Source organism: Panthera tigris, chromosome A1, assembly GCF_018350195.1.
Source record: "Panthera tigris isolate Pti1 chromosome A1, P.tigris_Pti1_mat1.1, whole genome shotgun sequence".
In the NCBI taxonomy this organism is placed as follows: Eukaryota; Metazoa; Chordata; class Mammalia; order Carnivora; family Felidae; genus Panthera; species Panthera tigris.
The window spans coordinates 143606435-143630639 of record NC_056660.1 but is presented as its reverse complement, the minus strand read 5'-3'; the positions used below and the strand labels follow the sequence as shown (position 1 = coordinate 143630639).

Sequence of the window (24205 nt, the reverse complement as noted above, 5' to 3'; positions counted from 1 at the left end):
CTGTCAAAGTAAACATTTTTTAAAAAATTAAAAAAAAAAAAAAAGAAAGAAGAAATGCATGGCACTAGTGACAGATGGTATAAGCTATACTCACCCCCATACTCAAACATGGCTGACAGAAGGTCAACTGGCATGGCTTCTTTGGAAAACAGCGTCATATTTCCTAGCAAAGTTGTAAACTCCATACTCCTAACTCAAATCCTTCCTAGGTATATACTCAGGGTATACCATAGGTATACCACAAAACGTGCACAAAAAAGTTTATAACAGCATTCTCTGTACAACCAAAACCGAAAAGAACCCACATGTCCATCAAGAGAAGAATGAATGAACTGAAAATCATAAAATAAAATATGGCAATGACAATGTAAGAACTACTACAGTAACACAAATAAATCTCATATACAAATACTATATGAGAGTAGTTTGCAAGCAAAGGAAGCAAGACTCCAAAAGACACAATATGTTTACATTTGTATATAGTTTAAGGAGGTAAAACTAGAACTAAAAGCAAGGAAATTATTATCATACAAGTCTGGATTACAGTTAACCTCTGCTGAAGGAAGGGGGCCCTTCTCAAGGCAATGTCCTATTTCCCAGAGGAAATATTTCCTAACCCCTAGAGCGCTGTCTCATATTACCATAATTAAGCACTGTTTCATTAATTTTTCTTTTGAATATTTTATAATTTTTTGAAGTCCCTCATTTTTGGCTCAAAGTACCTCCTTAATGATAGCCGAGAGGCCTTCTCTAGTGCCCAGATAGCTGGAATGTAAGTACGTTAGTATACATAAGTAAGTTTATCTCCCAATCTATCTAGCATTTACAAAAGCTATTTATAGAAGTTCAAGTAACAAATTTATCAGACAAATTCCCCTCTGCCTTTTTAATTATTTTTTTAATGTTTATTTTTGAAAGAATATGAGTAGGGGAGGGATAGAGAGAGAGGGAGAATGAGGATCCCAAGTGGGCTCTGCACTGATAGCAGTGAGCCTGATGTGGGGGCTTGAACTCAGGCACCATGAGATCGTGACCTGGGCTGAAGTCAGACACTTAACTGACTGAACCACCCAGGTGCCACCTCCCTGCTTTTTTTTAATTAGAGAAATGGTCTATATTATAATGCCTGCAACATCTATTACTATGTGACACTAAGTAACAAAAAGTTAGTCTGTATAAAACCATGCACTGCCCGGAATGAAGGCAGAGGGCCTAACTGCAGTGATACTATCAATGCTAAAGACTTTGATTTTAGACTAACTGCCAATACCCAAAAGATAGCTCCTAGGTAGTGACACTCATCACAACAGGGCAAAAGCCAACAAGAATAGTACTGAGGGTAAAAAAAGAACAGATCTAGTGTAGCCACACTGAGTTTGGACACACTGAGTCAGGACAAATTCTGAGTGCCGTGCCCAGCAAAAAGATAGATATAAGAGGCTAGAGGTCAGGAGAGAGGTGCAGCCTGGACGCAGAGCTTTGGATGTCATCAGCCCAAAAGTGGTCATTGAGAACAAGGACAAGACCCAAGAAAACACTTGAGAGGCAAACTATCATTTCTCATTTTTTCACATCACAGTTCATACACAATGGTTAATTCTGGCGGCAACCACTCAGCACTAAAGAGGAATCATATACATTCAACTCTATTCTTTAGGCTGAGTTTCAGGTAAATATAAATTAGCACATTACATATGTTAGAGCTTAAAAGCAAATAACCTTACTATTTGTAAATAAATCCAATTGCCTGTGACTAGATAAAAAGTGCTTCTCAAAGATAAAAAAAAAATTTAGAAAAAAAAAAATCATTCAGAGCCACCCAACAGTAATGCAAACTCTCTGAAAGTTTATTGGTTAAGCAAAGGTCAAGTTAGCAGAGAGTTATCCCCCCAAAATAAGGTATTAGAAGGTACTTTGGAGGGGCCCCTGAGTGGCTCAGCAGTTAAGCATCTGACTTTAGCTCAGGTCATAATCTCATGGTTCATGGGTTCTAGCCCTGTATCGGGCTCTCTGCTGTCAGCACACAGACTGCTTCGAATCCTCTACCCCCCTCTCACTCTGCCACCCCCTTCTATCTCTCTCAGAAATAAACACTTGATTAAAAAAAATTTTTTTAGGGGCGTCTGGGTGGCTCAGTCGGTCGAGCATTCGACTTCAGCTCAGGTCATGATCTCACAGTTTGTGAGAGTTCGAGCCCCACATCGGGCTCTGTGCTGATGGCTCAGAGCCTGGAGCCTGCTTCAGATTCTGTGTCTCCTCTCTCTGCCCCTTCCCCACTCGTGTTCTATGTCTCTATGTCTCTCTCTCTCTCTCTCTCTCTCTCTCAAAAATAAATAAACATTGAAAAAAAATTTTTTTTAATTTTTTTAAAAAGGTACTTTGGAGACATTCGGGTTGTTAAGAATTTTTGCTGGAAAAAAAAAGAACTGTGTTGATATTGCAGCTGATTGCAAAAATTAGAAAAAAAAAACCAAAGAGACTTAGTTATTACTTAGGCAAGGAGTCCTACTTTTGCTTTAACAACAAGAGAAAAAGAAAATCTAATAGTTCTGAAGGGCACTAAAACTTCTAAGGTTTTGAGCCAAGTCCATGTGGGTCTGTAAATGGGCAAATTTACTCACAAACTGCCAGAGGGTAAAATCAATAAAACCATGATTCACAAATTATATTTCTCTAGAAAACTGACTGTAAGTATTCCTAACGTTAATTAGACGTGGAGTTTTGCATTGGCCAACTATCGTTTCCCCTTAACTATCCCCTTTACTCCAAATCTATATACAACAATCACAAAATCATGCGTTTAATTTCAAATCCCTAGAGGAAATTTGTAAAACCCTTTGCTATCCATACATAGTGTTGGCTTAGTGTTTTATTCTGCTCTGTTTCTTATCTATATCTATACCTGTCACTGTGTCCATCCTGAACCCTAAATGCATAGAGCACATGGACAGAAACTACCTGGATGTCTCCATAGTACAGAGTGCCAAGTAGCCATATGAGAAAACTTGTAACTAGTGATTTAACATATCAAATTATGAGGAAAATATTTTTCTAGTAAGTTACTTGAGGGCACACTTGATCAGTCTCATTATAAACCATACAAGTTTACTCACAGAGATACCATGAACATCTATCATTCATTCTTCACCTACAAAGTACTTACCACCATTCCAATGAAAATGTTCCCCTTTTTTTTGTCCTTAACATTTTCCTGATCTTCACAGATACACAGAAGAAAGTTGGTAGAATTGTCAGTCACTATCTCATCGACATTTATAGCATCATCCAGCTTGACTAAAGGATTCACATGTAATAATTATTAAAGAAAATTATATGCTACATTCCCATTAACTGCTTTCTCCTTTAAAACAATGGTTCATTGTCCCAGACATTTTTGCTCTATGCAAAATCTTCCACACAGGCTTCATTGTTCTGATTTACTCTGATTATAGTTACATGCCTTAACTCCCCTGAGATATGCGACTCATGAGGATAGACAGCTATTATGTTCTCACTTCCCAAAGAGTCTAGGAGAGTACCCCTTGGGGAAGCTCAAATATTAACCCTCTTCTTTATTTGGATAACGTTGAGACTTGAATCCCATGATCCTTAATTCCAAAGCATGAATACACTAAAATAATGTAAATTACTTTCCTCCTTTAAAGTGCCTAAAGCTTTCAGAAATAGCAAGAGAATTTTTAAAAGACATGAAAAAGAAAACCAAAAAAGAAAACAGAAACATAGTATGTGTACATGTGTATGTTTGTGTGTGTGTGTGTTTAGTGAGTCCATTAATTAAATTCTCAGGGATAAGTGTTGAGTTGGGATGAAGTCAGTCTGGAAACAACCCAACTTAGGCAACAGCAGGCAAGAGCTATAACAACACCAAAAGAGAAGCAGGGAGGTGTACCATTTTAGGAGCAGGCTTTAATAAGAGACGCAAGTTCAGGTAAAAGAAACAATAAAATTACCAGGTTCTTACAGCCTGATCAGCTTAGAACAGTACAGAATTGTTCTTGGTTTTGGGTCTATTCTGAGTTGTACCTATTCGTAATCTTATTGGAACAAAATGGTCTTGCTGATTTGGGTAGAAGCAGGTTTCTAAATAAGTAGGTTGGTATTAAATCATAAAAGAAATGTTTTCACACTGTATCTTTTAAGACCTTATCTCTACATTTTTTTTTGAGACCTGACCCCATCCCACAGTAAACATTTTTTTTTTGCTTTTTTTTTCCACAGTAAACATTTTAAAACGCATCTTTGTCCCATTTCATATATAGTTACTGGGTTTTTAAAAAATAGAATTTTATGATTGTGCTATTAGAATCATTTTGCTTCAAGTAATTCACTAAATTAATGAATGACTATAAAATTGGGGGGCAATCACTGTGCACACCGAGGGTTCTCACAAAGTGAGAAAGGTTCACCCACAATCTATTTTTTAAAATAATAAAATTCTTATGAAGCTAACAATTAATGAGGATGGCCTACTATTACCTTTCATAAGCAATTAACTGTGTGTTAACTTCGTAGTTTTCTTTTCACATTCTGAAGTTAACAAGCTGTTTTTTAGGTCTTGTCTTAGGGAGGATCTCGAGGGGCCTATAGGCCCTAAGCACCTAACTATCACCCATACAGTGTAGGGAAGATGCAATTCAAATCAGTTGCTAACTTGCTATCATCTTTCATCGGGCTCTCTTTTTTGCTCTTAAAGTATGACAAACTCCCCTTTTACTATGGCATTTGAAAATGCTTGTTTCCAGCCATTCCCAATCCCTCCCTCTTCAGTAGTGCACTAATCAAAGGTCAAAGTAACTAGATTACCTTATCTCACCAAAAAGGTACCCATTCAAAGAACAGTTAAGTAAAAATGTTATTTAAACAAAGCCATTGTAATATTTAAGAGAAAAATTACTATTTGAAAAGGATATCTTCTCCAATAAGTGTAGATTTTGTATAAAGAGCAGTCAATTTCCGGGAAAAAAGTGAACTTTTGTTATCCCCAATGGCCTTTAATGCCGCAGTTTCAGTCTGCTTCACGACTCCCACCTTCAACAAAAAGAAGAAATACTGAATATCAAATCTGATGGAAATTTCTTTTAAAGAAACACACTTCAAGACTTAAAAGGTTAATTCTGAAACATTTAAAAATAAACACCTTAGTCCACAACGTCCACATGTCGGGCTTAAGAAGTAAACACTACAAGGAGCTTTCAAGTGAACCACTAAGAAACACTCTACCACAGATATATATATATATATATATATACACGTGTATATATATACGTGTATATATATATATATATATATATACATACACACACACACACACATTTTTTTTTAATTTATTTTAGAGGCCCCTGGGTGGCTCAATGGTTAAGTGCCCAATTACTGATTTCAGCTCAGGTCATGATCCCACAATTCGTGAGACTGAGCCCCACATCAAGTTCCACACTAACAACACAGAGCCTGCTTGGGATTCTCTCTCTCCCTTTCTCCCTGCTCTTTCCCTACTCATGCTCTCCCTCTATCTCACAAAATAAATGAGTAAACTTAAAAAAAAATTACCTTAAAAATCTAATAAGCTAAAAACTCACAAAGATATAATGCTAATAATTGTGACACACTTTTGTTTCCCAAATGCCAAATTCCCATTATAATACCATCTTATGAAACATGCTTTCACTCTCTGGAAGGGAATCCAATCACCCTGTTCCCTCAAGTCAAAGACAAGGCTGACCTTATATCCCTTGGCCACGAGGCGGCGTACATGAACAAACAGTCTGTGAGTAGGTATGCTTGCTGTCATAAAGTTGTGATCTAAATGGCAATAAATATTGAGCTCCCGGGCTGCAACCTAAAAAATTAAAAAAGAGAGTATCAATAAATGTCTATTTCAAGAATCCCCACGTGGTGTTCGCTCACTTTGCTAAAAATCCATCAAGGTATACACTTAGGATTTGTGCACTTCTTCTCGACGTGAATGGCCTATCAATACAAAATTTTAAAGACAGTCCCCATACAGAAGCCTATAGTTTAATCTATTTTTTGGCAGTTCCCATGACCTAACCTCAGAGCCAACATCTGTAATATCAATGTCGTGGAAAAATATGCCATGTCTTCTATGCTGATTAGATCTAACAAAACCTTAAAGTGCTGAGCCTCCCCTAAAAGCCTGCACAATGATATTCAATGCAGAACAAAACACTATAATAGAGTAAGAATTTGCTACATAGCACATGCAACTAACTGAAAATTAGGAGATACTATAAAACATAAATTCTGAAGCTACTCAGACAGTGGGCATCTTTGAGGAAGTGAGAAGAGAAACCCCTGGTATGGTTAGCTAATCAGATGCATAAATGAGAGGAGTACAGAATCAGGCAGCACCACCTAACTCCCCACTTTCTACTGGAGAACACCACGGCTCAGACACTGTCCACTGGAGCCATGGAATGCTCATCCCAACATTCTCATTCCCTGCCCCACCCATCTCTGAACAGTAGTTCCTCATTGCAAGGCTAGAAAACACCAGCCTTTACTGGGTGGTAAGACTAAATCTACTACTCAACCTGGAGAGAAGGGGAGAAAACAGCATTTTCTTTCACCCTTTACCTATACAATGACAACTACATATCTGTTTGTGTCCCCAGAAAACATGCTATTTCAAACTTTTACTTCATGACACCAAACACATGATGCCACCTGAACTAAAGAACATCACTTTTGTGCCACAATAGGATTTTAAAAGCTGGAAGAAAAAAGTTGGCCAAGTCTGTACTTCCTATCGCACAAGATAGATGTTAGATGTGCCACCTCATCACTCTCTGAGGACATATGATGCATGATGCCAGAGACTTAAAAGTGTGGAAGGATCACAATCACGCATGACTCCAACAGGACATCACCAGCAATGCTTTCCCTAAGCCTGCCCACTAAATACTCAAATTCACTTCTGATGTTCATTAACTTCGGCCTATATCAAATACCTCAAAATCAAACACAAAATCAACTCAGACTAGCATAAAAAGATGATGGACATACAAAGACACTGTAACACTTCAAACACCTTCTGTGGATGGCTGGCTGTTAATGTGCTCTTCCACTGACATGGAACTATGTTCCTGGCTATCAAAATTTATAAATTAAGAGTAAATGGGTCATCTCAAAATTTTTTCTGCTTGAGTCTTCATCAGGAAACGTAAATATTCACACGATTATGGTTCATTCACTAAGTGATTCATCCAATCACCGTGCAATGGATGAAAGGTACTGGGTGAGCACCATGGAGAACAGACACGACATTCCAAAAGGGGTTCCTCACTTCCTCCCCTAAAAGCCTAGCATCCACCAAGTTTGCCCGTGTTTATTCATAGTTTTTACTTTAAATGACAGCATTTTTCAAGGGCAACTGATTACGTTAGCTCTCTCATAAGGTCAGAAATGGAAACAAAAATATTGCAAAATACTTAAGGCTGGATAAGGAAAACATGGAACAGTATTTGCAAAAATAACTTACCTCTGCATCTTCCCCAAAGAATCTATACTTATATCCACATTCCACACACAAAATTGCATCTTTCTGCTGCTGCTTCAATTCAATGTACTGTAATTCTAAAGGTGTGTAGATGCTTTTGGTCCGTTTGTTAGATGGTTTAGGATCAGAAGTTGTCTGTAAATTGTCATTACCCTTTTGTGAAGATCCAGAAGGACTGAGATCGAAAAGTGTCTTGTCCTGGCAACCAAAAAGATTTTTATAGTTTACAAAGTATTAACCATAGTAATAGTTTTCAGAAAGAGAGAGAATGCAAATTCAGCACAAACCTAATAATTAGTTTATCTAAGTGAAAGTTTGTAGGAGGCACATAGTATATTCAGATAAACATTTTTGCAAGTTTGAAATTTTTTCAGAGTAAAAGACTTTTAAAAAATGAGCCAAACTAAACTCTGTACAACTATTTAAGGAAATTTTAAAAACCTACATATTTTAAAGAGTTATATACCTCTTTTTAAGTTTTATTTCATTAAATCTACTGTAATTAACATTCTTCTTTTCCTTATTTATTCCCAGATGCATAAGGCACAAAAAGTGAGCAGACATGAATATCTGTCTCTCAACAGTAAGTAAAACCACTTTCAATAAGCATATGCTATCTGTTATAGCTGCACTTAATGCTTCAAATTTCCAAGCACAGTCTAAAAGTATATTCCATTAATCTTGATTCCAAGAAAGAAGCACGATTTTTTTGGTAAAGAAATATGACACAGAGCTTTTGGAAAATACAAAACACAAAGTCACAATTCAACATTAGGATTCCTGCTATCCTTACCTTCATGTGTGAAAACCATAATTCCAGTTTAGAGCTTAAGGCAAATTCCTTTTTATGGGATTTATTTATATAAAAGGTAAAATGACACAAATTTGTAGCATAAATCTGCCTTCTAACTGTCACTGTATCACTGCTATCATCTGAAAATTTTATCAGCTACACTTGGAATTAAAAATATAGCCTAGGGGCACCTGGGTGGCTCAGTCGGTTAAGCATCTGATTCTTGATTTCAACTCAGGTCACGATCTCACAGTTTGTGAGTTTGAGCCCGTGTGGGGCTCAGCACTGTCAGCAGGAGACTGTTTAGGATTCTCTCTCTCTCCCTCTCTCTCTGCCTCTCCCATGCATTCTCTATAAATAAATATATATTTATATTTATATTTATATTTATATTTATATATCTATATATGTACATATATAGATATATATAGATATAGATATACATATATAGATATCTATATATGTATGTATGTATTGAAAACAGAGTGATCAGCAGGGGAAGAGAAGAGAAAAAGAGAAATGTCCTATATGGCCCAGCAAGGGGACTCTGGTCAAAGAGGAAGTCCAGGAACATGTACTCTACAGTTGCTAACTGTTTAAAAAATTCATCTTAGCTGCAAGAGTAGGTAGAGATGTAATTTATCTGAGTAGTATAGCCAAGCAAATCTCCAAAGATCAGCAATGAGATGGTGAGGTATGGTGAAGTGTGGGGAGTTGTGGCAACAGAAAAGTGGGTCAATGTATCAGATGAGAGAATGTCATCTGCTTTTAATTTTGATGGATTTTCTATTTCGTTTCTATATCTTTTATGTAAAATCCAGGAATACTACATATTGTAAAACTTAAAACTTTAAGAAAATATATCTCCTACAGAAAAAAAAAGTTCTTTATACTTTATTCATATATGGAATGAAGAGTAGGCATGCAGAAACTTTTATCCATATAGTATACCAAGTCTATCTGAATACTTGAGTATTAAGCAAGTTGTTTTTCATCATTTGGGTGGAAAAACTTATGATACACTATACTCTTTTTTATATTCTCAGGGACAGCATTCTGAACTCAATTTAACTTTGTCTTGACAATACAGGATGATCAGCACAATAAAATGGGAATTTTAAAACCTACCAAGACTTACGGGGCAGATGATCCCCACACTAATGGTTGTAGACCCTGGGCATTTAACTTCAATTGGTAGCTTTTTACCATTCATGTGTGTCCTTCCATAACACCAAACAGTCAGGTATCTCCTGTAATGATGTCCATGTACTACTTCTAGGTGTCCCTTCTAACTGGTGACTTCTAATGTGCAGTGAATCAGAAACAACAAGCTGGTTGTTTTATGTATAATTAGTTAACAAGCTCTCATGAAGCCCTAGGATAAATTCTCCAATTAATAAAATGAGATTTAATAGACAAACTTTTTGATATCTATACTTTATGACCACTACACTCAGGTGAACTGCTTCTAAGTATTAAAAGAAAGTGTAAATTAAACAAACAAACCCACAAAAACAAAAAACCTTTTTTTTTTTTTCCTGATGACCTAAGATAAGTCAATGGATCTCAGCTTAGTTGAAGGAGGAGCTCATAAATCTGGACTTGGTGGGAAGAAGTGTAAACTTCTTAATAATATATACAAAATTGTGTTGGTGTGAGTATTTTTCTGAGTAAAGAATCCATAGCTTTCAATCCATAACTTTTCAAAAATCCATAGTTTTTCATTTAAATGACTCAAAAAAATAAAAGGCTATTTCTCTAATTCATTGGCTCTCAACCATTGCTACACGTTAAAACGAAAGTTTTAGGGGCGTCTGGATGGCTCAGTTGGTCAAGCGTCCAGCTTCGATTCAGGTCATGATCTCACAGTTCATGAGTTCGAGCCCTGCATCAGGCTCTGTGCTGACAGCTCAAAGCCTGGAGCCTGCTTCGGATTCTGTGTCTCCCTCTCTCTGCTCTTCCCCCACTCATGCTCTCTCTCTCCTTCAAAAATAAAAATAAAAACTTTCAAAAAAATAAATAAAATAAAATAAAATGAAAGCTTTAAACAACACGCAAAGTCAGTTCTTAGTGAAGACCAATATGATTCTGAAGAAAAGTCTTTTTTTATCTGTTTTTAAAGTCCTCCAGGTGATTCTAATTTAAAGCTGGGCTGAGAAGCACTGTTCTGAATTGGAGATGTTAGTGATGGAGCAAAAGTTAAATTCCTAATTTGGCAACAATGAAAAAAACATTAATGTATCATATAACAGTGGAAGTAAAGATCTATATATATTTAGTTTGCCTTTGAATTTATATCACCAAGCTTTCAACTAAAAACCACAGAAACAATATATGTTGCCTGTGATTTTCCAGGCTAATGATGGTAACTCTAAGGACTATAAAACACTGTGCTAGTATTTATTATCAAGAATCTCCCCAAGTCAGGGGCTCATAATCCAGGCTGTACATTAGAATCACCTGGCTCTTACTACATTTTAATACAAACCAATTCATCCCTCATTAATACAAAGTAAATCAGAATCTCCAGGGACTGAAAAAATAAACTAAAATGCAAAAGCAGCCTCAGCTAATTCAGGTGATTATCCAAGTTTGGGAACAACTGCCTTGTGTGAACTCAGAGAACCTAATGGCACCTCAGAACCTACTGGGGCACCTGGGTGGCTGAGTCATTTAAGCAGCTGACTCTTGGTTTTGGCTCAGGTCATGATCTCAGGGCTCATGAGTTGGAGCCCCACATCAGCCTCTGCAATGACAGTGCTTGGGAATCTCTCACTCAAGATAAACATATAAACTTAAAAGAAATTAATAAAAAAAAAAAAAAAAAAAAGAACCTATTGATCTGAGTAATCGGTATTCATCTATATAACACATACCTTTTGACTAATTTGAGATTTGGAATCTTCAGAAGAAACTGCATTCTTTGCACGGAGACGACTGATATCGTCAAAATCAGTACATTTTGGCAGAACTGCGTATCTCTCCTGAGGAGGCTCTGTCTGGACTCTATTTTGAGGAAGGGCAGAATCGCAGCAGAATTCTTTCAATTTTTCCAGAGACTTTAAAACAGTCTTCATCCTCAGACATTTCTTTGGCTCTTAGTTAGCAAATTAGAAGAAAATATAACAATAGTATTTTGTTCTCATATATCAATTCATAACCAGTGTAAGATTTTTGAGGGAGCTTCTCATTAAAGCAATAAATCTAACTACAACATGATAAGGAAATAAAGAAACGTTTAGATTCAGGGTAAAAATAGCATGCTGAAACATACATATAATTTCCCTTGGCCATGAAACTCCATTACAAACTACAGTAGGGTTTTGCCTTTTTTTTTTTTTTAAATATATGAGCAGATAAGGACAGAGAGAAAAGGAGAGGTGACAGGTGCAAATAAAATATCTGAAGCTAGAAGGAAAAATGAATAAACAATAACCAATTTAGCACACCTGAAAGCTAAATCCAAAACCAGTAGTGAAGAAAACTAAGAACCAATACCATTTATAACACGAAAAAATTAAAAGGCTCAGGAATCGGAGCAACAGAATATGTAATAAAGGGAGTTTCTAAAATAAAGACTGGCTCAAAGCAAGTTGATCCTAAACCCCTACCCTACTCCAAGCTCAAGGGCAGCTGTGCTTCCTCCACCTCGGCAGAAGACTGAAAGTTCCTCTGGAGAAGGTAAAACAGGCACAGCAAAGATGGAGTACTGGGTCCAAGCCAGAGGAATAATGGGAAGATAGGTTTACTGTAAGCTAAGACCCCAGCCTCTTCTTCATCAGCTCTCATAACATAGGCAGCCAGAGCTCCCCACTCCAGGCCAAGAGCAGGGAAGACTGGTCTATCGGAACTGATCATATTATAATGGGAAAGACCTAGAGATACCAACACCAGGGGGTTCACCAAGGAAGGCAGATCACCTCCCTTTCCCAACACACCTGCTATCCCACCTGCACAGCTTTGCTCATGCTACTCTTTCTCCCTGGAATGCCCTGACCCCAATTTCTATGTGTCAAAAACATACTCATTCTTCAAGATCCCTCTCAAAACTACTTTTTCCATGAAACTCTTTGGTAACTCCCCTAGCTTAAAATCATCTTTTGTCCATGTCCCTATAACAAGATCACATTTCGCCATAGCATTTACCACAATCTGCCACCTGGCAGTTACTCATAGGCAAGCAACCCATAAAAAAGAAGGAAAACTATCATTTACTGTCTACTATCTACCATATGCCAGAATACATTATTTTTCCTACTACTAAATATGATGAAAAAGGGATTGCATATCATCTCTTACCTTAACTATTAAAGCAAAAACACTCTGAGGGCAAACTTGTGTTTTGCCTATTCCTAAGAGTTTAAAACTTTTCATATTTATATTTAATTATACATACACATATATTTTATATTTATATTTAAAACTCTCTTCAGATGTATATTTTACCTTGTCTCCTGTTAATCTTGTAACTAGGATAACGTACACTTGAATCTTTCAAATTATTCTCCCCTTTTCAAAATGTATACATGAATCAGGGGCCAAGATGGCAGAGTAACATGGAAGTTTGTTTTGTGTCTCTCATCCCTGAAATGCAGCTAGATCAACACCAAACCATCTTGCACACCTAGAAAACTGATGTGAGGATTAACACAACAATCTGCACAACTTGAACTAGAGAACTCAGCAGGTACTAAGCGTGAAGAGGTGAACTGGGAGAGAGAGAAACCATGGAGGGGAGGGAGCTGTTTTTGCTTGCAGAGAGAGGATGGAGACAGGAAGAGTACGAGTAAAGTACCCCTCCCCGAAAGCAGCTGGAGAGAAAGTAGAAGAGTGGAAACAGCTGCAAAGGAATGAACAAGAAAGGGAGAAAGGAGAAAGGAGAGGGTTTAAATACCATTAAGATTCTATAAACAGGGGGAGCACAGAGTCTAAAACTCTGCAGCTCAATACCTGGCAGAGCTCTGGTGGTAAGGGCAAAATCCCCAGAAGCAGACAGTGAGGTCCAAGGGGTCCTCGGGCCACATGGCGAAAGGCAGTTCCCCTGCTGGGAGGACATTTGGTAGGCTGTGGGGCCTCCCCACATACAAAGGTCTCATCAGACCCCAGAGAACAGCCATGTTTGCTGGTGTCGGAACAAAGAAATTAAGGATAAAGCCTGCCGCCAGATGTGTGTTGTGATTTACCATAATCCCTGAAATGCTGCTGCTACACAATCGTACAAACTTTTTCTGGGACAGGCTGGCACCCCACCATAGTCCCTGGGCCTCGGCAGCAGTGCGGTCTCTGGAACATTCCTGGGGGCAGGTTGGCAATGGGCCATTGATCTGCGAGACCCTCCCCCAGAGGGTCTGAGCAGGTCAAAGCTGCAGGGCCCTCAGAAGTGCGGGATTTGGAAATACAGCCCCATCTGAGATAAAACTTGGGAGGGAGGTGCTGCCTGGAAGTCACCTGGCTTGGTCACCGACAGTGTAGAAGTGGGGAGCGGATGGAAGCTGGAGACAAAGGAGGGGTGCTTGATTGCCAATGGGCGAGAGCACAGAGTTCTGATAGTAGAGGCTGGTTAGCTGGGTGACACCATTTTCACTCCTCCCGCTCCTGGGTATACACGCCTATAAGCACCACAACGATCCACCCCAGTAAACTAAGCAGCACCACCTAGTGGAGAATGGAGCTGTTACACCAACTGGGCCAACCACACTCTAGAGGAACACCACCAGTCTCTATGCCTGCTTAGTTTATGGACTATAAAGTGCTTCATAGTTTGACTTCTAGGGGAAACTGGATGTAATTTCCATCTTATTTCATTCTGTTTGCTGGTCCATCTACTCAAATTTTTTTCTTTTTCTTTTCTGGTTCTTAAATACAGAAAGAAAAAGTTTATTTTTTCTGTTATTATAAAAAGTATTTTTAATTCTTTTTTACTTTTTTTTTTACTTTCTTGTAAGTTTTTTAAATTCTATTTTACTTTCATTTTATTCTATTTTACTGTATTCATTTTTTTTAGTCGTCAAACGTTTTCCCTTATCCCCCCTTTTTTCCTTTTCTTTTCCCTCCCTTTTTTCACTACTCCATCAAGCTTCTTTCACAACCAGAACAAAAAGACACCTAGGATCTAGTACCATTTATTTGATTCTTTTGTGTTGTTTCTAATTTTTTAATTTTTATGTTTTTTTATTTTATTAATTCTTTTTCCTCCTCCAAAACGATGAAACGAAGGAACTGACCCCAAAATAAGGAACAGGAAGAAGTAACAGCCAGGGACTTACAAAGACACAGCAAGCAAGAAATCTAAACAAGAATTTAGAATCATGATAATAAGAATACTAGCTGGGGTTGAAAAAAGCATAGAATCCCTTAATGTGGAGATAAAAGAAGTAAAAGCTAGTCAGGATGATTAAAAATGCTATAACCGAAATGCAATCTCAAATGGATGCCACAGCGGTAAGGACTGATGAAGCAGAGCAGCGAATCACCGATATAGAGGACAAACTTATGGAGAATAATGAAGCAGAAAAAAGAGGGAAACTAAGGCAAAAGAGCACGACTTAAGAATTAGAGAAATCAGTGGTTCATTAAAAAGGAATAACTTCAGAATCACAGGAGCCCCAGAAGATGAAAAGAGAGGAAAAAGGGGTAGAAAGTTTATATGAACAAATCATAGCAGAAAACTTTCCTAACCTGGGCAAAGACACAGACCTCAAAATCCAGGAAGCATGGAGAACTCCCATTAGATTCAATAAAAACCAACCATCAACAAGCCATATGATAGTCAAATTCACAAAATGCTCAGGAAAGGAAAGAATCATGAAAGCAGCAAGGGAAAAACAGATCTTAACCTACAAGGAAAGACATATCAGGTTTGCAGCAGACCTATCCAAAGAAACTTGGCAGGCCAGAAAGGAGTGGCAGGATATATTCAATGTGCTGAATTGGAAAAATATGCAGCCAAGAATTCTTTATCCAGCAAGGCTGTCATTTAAAACAGAAGGAGAGAGAAAAAGTTTCCCAGACAAAAACTAAAGGAGTTTGTGGCCATTAAACCAGCCCTGTGAGAAATTTTAGGAGAGACTTTCGAGAGCAGAAAATATGAAACAAACAAACAAACAAACAAACAAGAAAGACCAAAAGCAAGAAAGACTAGAAAGGACCAGAGAACACCACCAGAAACTCCAACTCTACAGGCAACATAATGGCAATAAATTCATAACTTTCAGTACTCATTCTAAACATCAATAGACTAAATGCTCCAATCAAGAGATAGAGGGTAACAGAATGGATAAGAAAATAAGATTCATCTATGAGCTGTTTACAAGAGACCCATTTTAGACCTAAAGACACCTTCAGATTGAAAGTAAGGGGATGGAGAGCCATCTATTATGCTAATGGTCGACAAAAGAAAACTGGAGTAGCCATATATGTAGATTTTAAAATAAAGACTGTAACAAGAGATGAAGAAGGGCATTACATCATAATTATGGGGTCTATCCACCAAGATATAACAATTGTAAACATTTATGCTCCAAATGTGAAAGCACCCAAATATATAAATCAATTAATCACAAATATAAAGAAACTCACTGATACTAATACTGTAATAGTAGGGGACTTCAACACCCCACTTAACAGCAATGGACAGATCATCTAAACAGAAAATCAACAAGGAAACAATGGCTTTGAATGACACACTGGACCAGATGGACTTAATAGGTATATTCAGAACATTTCATCCTAAAGCAGCAGAATACACATTCTTCTCAAGTGCACATGGAACACTCTCCAGAATAGATCACATACTGGGACACAAATCAAACCTCAACAAGTATAAAAAGATTGAGATCATACTGTGCATATTTTCAGACCACAACGCTATGAAACTCAAAATCAACCACAAGAAAAAATTTGGAAAGACAATCAATACTTGGGAGACAAAAGCACATCCTATTAAAGAATGAACAGCAGAAATCAACGCTATTGAAACAACAACAACAACAACAACAACAACAACAAACAGTACAACAGATCAATGAAGCCAGGAGCTGGTTCTTTGAAAGAATTAACAAAATTGATAAACCCCTAGCCAGTTTGATCAAAAAGAAAAAAAAAAAAGGACCTAAATAAACAGAAGCAAGAATGAAAGAGGAGAGATCACAACCAACACTGCAGAAATACAAATAAGAGAATATTATGAGCAATTACATGCCAATAAATTGGGCAATTTGGAAGAAATGGACAAGTTCCCAAAAACATTTCAAGTACCAAAACTGAAACAAGAATAGAAAATTAGAACAGATCCATAACCAGTAAAGATATCAAATCAGTAATCAAAAATCCCCCAAAAAACAAAAGTCCAGGACCAGAAGCCTTTCCAAGGAAATTCTACCAAACGTTTAAAGAAGAGTTAACACCTATTTTTTGAAGCTGTTCCAAAAAATAGAAATGGAAGGAAAACTTTCAACTCTTTCTATGAAGCCAGCATTACCTTGATTCCAAAACTAAATACCCCACTAAAAAGGAGAACTACAGACCAATTTCCCTGATGAACATGGATGCAAAAATCCTCAACAACTAGCCAACCGGATCCAACAATACATTAAAATAATTATTCACCATGGCCAAGTGGGATTTATACCTGGGATGCAGGGATGGTTCAATAACCACAAAACAATCAATGTGATACATCACATCAATAAAAGAAAGGACAAGAACCACATGATTCTCTCAATAGATGCAGAGAAAGCTTTTGACAAAATACAGTATCATTTCTTGATAAAAAGCCTCGAGAAAGCAAGGATAGAAGGATCATACCTCAAGATCATAAAACTCATATAGAAAAGACTCATCGCTAATATCATCTTCAATGGGGAAAAACTGAGAGCTTTCCCCCGAAGGTCAGAAACACAACAGGGATGTCCACTCTCACCACTGTTATTCAACCTAGTATTAGAAGTCCTAGCCTCAGCAATCAGACAACACAAATGAATAAAGGCATCCAAGTCAGCAAGGAGGAAGTCACTCTTCGCAGACATGATACTCTATATGGAAAACCCAAAAGATTCCACGAAAAAACTTCTAGAACTTACCCATGAATTCATCAAAGTCGCAGGATATAAAATCAATACACAGAAATCGGTTGCATTCCTACACACCAATAATGAAGCAATGGAAAGAGAAATCAAGAAATTGATCCCATTTACAACTATACCAAAAACTATAAAATACCTAGAAATAAATCTAACCAAAGAGGTGAAAAATCTATACACTGAAAACTAGAGAAAGCTTATGAAAGAAATTAAAGAAGACAAAAAAAAATGGAAAAATATTCTATGTTCCTGGATTGGAAGAAAAAATATTGTTAAAATGTAGATACAGCTCAAAGAAATCTACATATTCAATGCAATTTCTATCAAAATAACACCAGCATTCTTCACAGAGGTAGAACAAACAATCCTAAAATTTGTATGGAACCAGACAAGACCCCAAATAGCCAAAGCAACCCTGAAAAAGAAAACCAAAGCTGGAGGTATCACAATCCCAGGTTTCAAGCTGTATTACAAAGCTGTAATCATCAAGACAGTATCGTACTGGCACAAAAACAGACACTCAGATCAATGGAACAGGATAGAGAACCCAGAAATGGACCCACAAACGTATGACCAACTAATCTTTGACAAAGGAAGAAAGAATATCCAACGGAATAAAGACAGTCTCTTCAGCAAGAGGTGCTGGGAAAACTGGACAGCAACATGCAGAAGAATGAACCTGGACCACTTTCTTACACCATGCACAAAAATAAACTCAAAATGGATGAAAGACCTAAATGTAAGACAAGAAGCCATCAAAATCCTAGAGGAGAAAGCAGGCAAAAGACCCTTTAACCTTGGCCATAGCAACTTCTTAGTCAAGAGGTCTCTGGAGTCAAGGGAAACAAAAGCAAAAATGAATGAATGGGACTTCATCAAGATAAAAAGCTTCTGCACAGCAAAGGAAACAATCAGCAAAACTAAAAGGCAACCAACGGAATGGGAGAAGATATTTGCAAATGACATATCAAATAAAGGGTTAGCATCCAAAATCTATAAAGAACTTACCAAACTCAATGCCCCCCAAACATAATAATTCAATGAAGAAATGGACAAAAGACATGAATAGACACTTCTCCAAAAGAAGACTCCAGATGGCCGACACATCTCTCATCATCAGGGAAATACAAATCAAAATCACAATGAGATGCCACCTCACACCTATCAGAATGGCTAAAATTTTTTTTAAACATTTATTTATTATTAAGAGACAGAGAGAGACAGAGCATGAGCAGGGGAGGGGCAGAGAGAGGAGGAGACACAGAATCCAAAAGAGGCTCCAGGCTCTGAGCTGTCAGCACAGAGCCCGACATGGGGCTTGAACTCACAAACCGAGAGATCATGACCTGAGCTGAAGTCGGACGTTTAACCGACTGAGCCACCCAGGCGCCCCCAGAATGGCTAAAATTAACAACTCAGGCAACAACAGACGTTGGCAAGGATACAGAGAAAGAGGATCTCTTTTGCACTGCTGGTGAGAATGCAATATGGTGCAGCCACTCTGGAAAACAGTATGGAGGTCTCTCAAAAAACTAAAAATACAACTACCTAGGACCCAGCAGTCGCACTACTAGGTATTTATCCAAGGGATATAGGGATATAGGTGTCCTGTTTCAAAGGGGCACATGCACTCCAATGTTTATAGCAGTGCTATCGACAATAATTGAAGTATGGAAAGAGCCCAAATGTCCACCAACAGATGAATGGATAATGAAGATGTGGTGTGTATATATGTATGTATGTATGTGTATATATATATATATATATATATATATATATGCATGCTGTATTACTCAGCAATCAAAAAAGAATGAAATCTTGCCATTTGCAACTATGTGGATGGAACTAAAGGGTATTAGGTTAAGCCAAATTAGTCACAGAAAGACAAATATCGTTGACTTCACTCATATGAGGAATTTAAGATATAAACAGATGAACATAAGGGAAGGAAAGCAAAAATAATATAAAAACAAGGAGGGCAACAAAACATCCAAAACTTTTAAATACAGAGAACAAACTGAGGGTTGCTGGAGGAGTTTTAAATACAGAGAACAAACCGAGGGTTGCTGCAGGGGGATGGGCTAAATGGGTAAAGGGCATTAAAGAAGATACTTGTTGGGATGGGCACTGCATGTTATACGTAGGGGATGAATCAATGGAATCTACTCCTGAAATTATTGCACTATATGCTAACTAACTTGGATGTAAATAAATAAATAAATAGAAAAATAAAATGTATACATGAATCACTCTATACTATGAGTGTGTATATTATACAAGGACTTCCCTTCTACAGATGTAATGTAACTTTCCCAGGATGGGGGTGGGTTACAAGTCTTTGGATTGTATTCATAAAAGTGTGAATTTATTTATATAGCATTAAGATAACAGATATTTGCATTTATCAAAATGCTTCTGAGATAGAGTTCTATGTTTATGTAATTCACATAAGAATATTAATAACAAAAAATGTCAAGTCTGAATTTTGAGCAATGTAGGAGATTTTATTTATCAAAAATGGCCAAACATATATATCCCATCCCATTCGCTCTTCCTACAATGTGATGCTAATGCTCCTGTACTGAGAGACAGGATCTATATGTTCTCTCCCATTGAACGAAGACAGATCTTTGTAACTAACTCAACCAACACAGTAAGGCAGATGCAACACTATGTAAATTCTGGAGCTAGATCTTAAAATCAATACAGCTTCTGTCTGACTCTCCGGGTGGTCATCCTTGGAGACTCAAGCTATGAGAAAACTCAAACTAGCTTACATACTAGTGGTGTATTGGATGTGGCCAGTTGATATTGGCTTACTTACTAGAGGCAACTGTTAAATCTTTAAGAATTTTGTGAACCAGTTGTCAAACACAGCCATTATTACAAATTAGATTATATAAACTTACAATTAAATAAATTATATTAAAAACAAAGATAATAAATACTCAAACCTCATCATCTTCTAAAAGTGTTACTATCCTTCACTATTACCTATGTTCTAAAGGTTATTAATGTCTGTCGTCTCCCGGTAGTAGAAATACTATACAATAATGTGCTACTGCTACCGAGCACTCCTTTCTAACTCTAGAAAATCAAACTTTAAGAACTACTCTAAATCTTCTCTTCCAAAATTTAAAAGCAATTCTTAAAAAGATCAAACAAATCCACGAAGAATTTAACTGCTTGCAAGAACAATATCCAACGTTCGTTAAAGAAACACAAAACCTAACATGTAATTAACAGAGAGTCCAAAGTATCTGTGATCCAAACAATTTCTAGACATGAAAAAAGAAGGAAATAACAGTCAAGGGTTACAGACCCAAAAATGACAGAGATGACAGAATTACCATATAGAGACATGATATTATAAATATATTCCACATAATCAAAAAAGTAAAGAAAAAAAACAAGAACAAAATAAATTAAAAAAAATAAAGAACAAAAGGGAAGTTTTGTTTCTTTGAATTTGTTTTTTGTTTTGTGGGTTTTTTTGGTTTTTTTGTTTGTTTTTGTTGGGGTTTTTTTTTTTTTTTTTTTGGTAACAGCTCTACTGAGATACAATTCACACAGACAAACAGGAGTGTTTTTTAAAAGAAGTAGAAATTCTAAGGGTGAAAAGTATAATATCTGAAATGAACATTTCACTGAATGAGATTTATGGCAAATTAGACACCACAGAAGATTACTGAATTTGAAAACACAGCAGGAGAACTGATCGAAAATGAAGCACAAGGTCTAATAAGACTGGAAACCAAATGGAAGAGCTTGACTGGTAGATGTTCCTTTCCCTTTTTCCCTAGCGCCATTTTTAACAAGTAGCAAAGGTCTTATTTCAAAACATCCTAAGTCGACTGCCTTACTGACAACAGAAAGAGTATTATCAGATTTATCTTTCTCTTTAAGTATACCTTCCCATCTCTATAGTTATTTCATACTAAGGCTTTCATGCTGACCCCAAATCCAAATTTTACCTTCTGAGGAAGGATAGATACCTTAATGCTGACCCACTAAAATGAGACTTTTTTGGCTTTTCTTTTGTCTCATTCTCTACCTCATTTTGAGGGATAATAAAGAAAGAAGCATTTTCTGTCATCTCATAACAAGCTCTCTGAGGCCAAAAACTAAAGAAACATTGCTCAGCCATCTATAAATCCAACACCACCCCCAGAAGTACACGAGCTCAAGAATGGTGGTTTTATCCAAAGACTTTTAGCATACAGAAAGAACACTGCCATGCTAAAAAAGCACAAGGTAGATTTACACGTCCTTGACATTGAAAACTGTTTGAAGTGTTCTGTTAAGTGGAAAATGATAGCTGTAAATTAGTACATACAGTATAATACAATTTATAAAATACAGTTGACCCTTAAACAACATGGTTTGAACTACACAGGTCCACTTACTGGGGATTTTTTTCAATAAATAACAGTACACTACTGTCAATATATTTTCTCCTATGATTTTCTTAATAACATTTTGTTTCCTCTGGCTTACTTTGGTCTAAAAATACAGCATATAATATACATAACATACAAAATATGTGTTACTATAAGGCCTCACTAAAAGGGAGTGACTATAGTGTCCTTTCATGGTCTACTTTGTACGTTTCTATGTTTGAAATTTTTATAAAACTTTTAAAATCAGGACAGAGGCACCTGGGTGGCTTAGTCGATTAAGCATCCAACTCTTGATTTCAGCTCAGGTCATGATCTCATGGTTGTGGGATCAAGTCCCACATCAGGCTCTGCACTGGGCATGGAGCCTGCTTGGGATTGTCTCTCGCTCACTCTCTCTTTCTCTCAAAATAAATAAACATTTTTAAAAATCAGGACAAAAAATTAGGTAGGAGAAATAAAAGAGAAAATGGGAAGAACCACAGCAAATTCCAGAATTCCAGCTCTACCTCCACTCCCCCAAACTCCTACTCACACCACCACATATGAAGGGGCCACACTACTCAAGCGCAATGGAGATCTTTTTTCCACAAAGGGAAAAAATGGCACAACTCTCCAATAACCTCCTCTGCTCTTTGGAGAATACAGTGTCAGTGTCATGACTCCTAAGAATGAAGACTCCTCGCCCCAAGACTCACCAACATTCCCAGACGTTACTGAATCACTCCTTCCTTCCTTTTCTTGGACTTTCTTTGCCTTCTTTTGAACAGGCCCATCATTCTCCAGTGGTCTCTTTTTACTTCTGCCGATTTCCACAACCTATATTGGAAAGTGATGTGTTATGTCTAATCTCAAAACTTGATGTATGCAAAATAATTTAAGCCTTACTTCTGAATGACAAGGTCTTTGCCTTCCATTCTTCACAGAATCAAATACTTTCAGCTCTAGAAAGAACTGTGGGTGAACTGTCTTTACCATCATGAAAGACAATGTAAAGACTGGCAGGTCATGAACCTCAGCACCTCAAGCCCTGCTACAATTAATTAGAACTAAGACTGATAGCTTTATGTACTCAGTCAGCCTTCACCTATCACAGATTATAAAACCTGAATCATCCTACTTACCTATGTTAAATAAAATACCTTTTAAAAAAATATCAATTTAGGAAAGGTGAAATTAAGTAGATAATAAAAGAACACTGTCATTTTCGAATTGTGAATTGTAATGTAACCGTTTCATATCCAAACTTGGCTTATGTTCACTACCAAAAATACCATAAGATTATGACCTATGTGCTGGTAGGAAACCTGTCAAAAATTAAGATCTTCACCAAATAACCTCTAAACGGTAGGTATAAAATAAAATCTTGGTGTATTCATGAAAATGTAGACTATCATCAAAAATCAAAGACAAGAGAGGAGCAATCACTCTTTGGAAGAAATATAAATGAAAGGAAGACTTTGAAGTAGCTGTCACCCCACCCGTATTAAAACTTGGAAGGTGTGGGCACCTGGGTGGCTCAGTAGGCGCATTGGAGGGGCTCAGGTTATGATCTCATGGGTTTGTGAGTTTGACGAGCCCTGGCAGTGCAGAGCCTACTTAGGATTCTGTCTCCCTCTGTCTCTGCCCCTTTCCCAATTGCTCTTTCTCTCTCTCAAAATAAATAAAACAACCAAACAAAACCAACTTGGAAGGTGGCTTAAAGCCAGTCTGCAATCCCTTTCCATATTCTCAGTTTAAAAATACTGTACCAGGGAGACCCAGTGAGGGGCTCACCCTGAGGTTTTCCCTGGTGGCAGTGTCCCTGGTAAAAACAAAGCAAACTTAACTTACTTGACTCAGTTGAAAGGTGGCAAGCAACAGAAAGGAACCAATGACTAACCATTCACATCTGCACCACCTTAAGGAACTTAACCCAAATTGTCTATCAGACTTTACAATCTTACCTATAAGAAGTATAGTCACTGAGGAACTGCACAGTATGACTGCCTTTATACCCCAGTCACTTGAGAATATTAGCACCACTGTTGCACCCTTAAAAACTAGAGATTCAGTGGCAATTTTCTTCCAGTCACCTAACCAAGTACATATAAATAAGGTAAATAAAGCTCCTCTTCAATTTTCAATCCAGATTTTTTTTTAAAAAAAGGAGGCAGAATAGAGGTTAAAAGATGTATCCTTTGCCCACAGGCAAATCAGAATGGAAGTCAGGAGCCCTCTGTTCCTCTCTCAGTTCTGCCATTAAGAACTTGTGTGATCTTGGCCTCGAGTCTATTACTCCAAGTGGAAAGTACAATCTTTGAACTACATTTTTAAAGGAGACCAGCCGGGCTTTTCCCGCCTTCTCCCTTTTGAGCCCCGCCCCTATCTCATCGTGCGGGCTCATCTCGTCGATTCT

General features: G+C 37.3%; 1 protein-coding gene across 4 annotated transcripts in view; it reads right to left on the bottom strand.

Moving 5' to 3' along the window:
• MSH3 (mutS homolog 3) overlaps positions 1-24205 on the bottom strand; it is a 212987-nt gene that overhangs the window by 163302 nt on the left and 25480 nt on the right. For 3 of the 4 annotated variants that reach the window (XR_006218712.1, XM_042989282.1, XM_007079796.2), the window contains exons 2-7: positions 22506-22626; positions 11207-11427; positions 7520-7735; positions 5741-5857; positions 4932-5049; positions 3164-3309 (exon numbers count right to left, since the gene is read on the bottom strand). Coding sequence is in view for 3 of the 4 variants with exons in the window: in XM_007079796.2 (XP_007079858.1) it covers positions 3164-3309; positions 4932-5049; positions 5741-5857; positions 7520-7735; positions 11207-11427; positions 22506-22626 (939 nt within the window). In the remaining variant the exon portion in view is untranslated. Of the gene's footprint in view, positions 1-3163; positions 3310-4931; positions 5050-5740; positions 5858-7519; positions 7736-11206; positions 11428-22505; positions 22627-23753; positions 24175-24205 lie in introns of those variants that run through there. The other variant, XM_042989287.1, reaches the window with a different exon arrangement.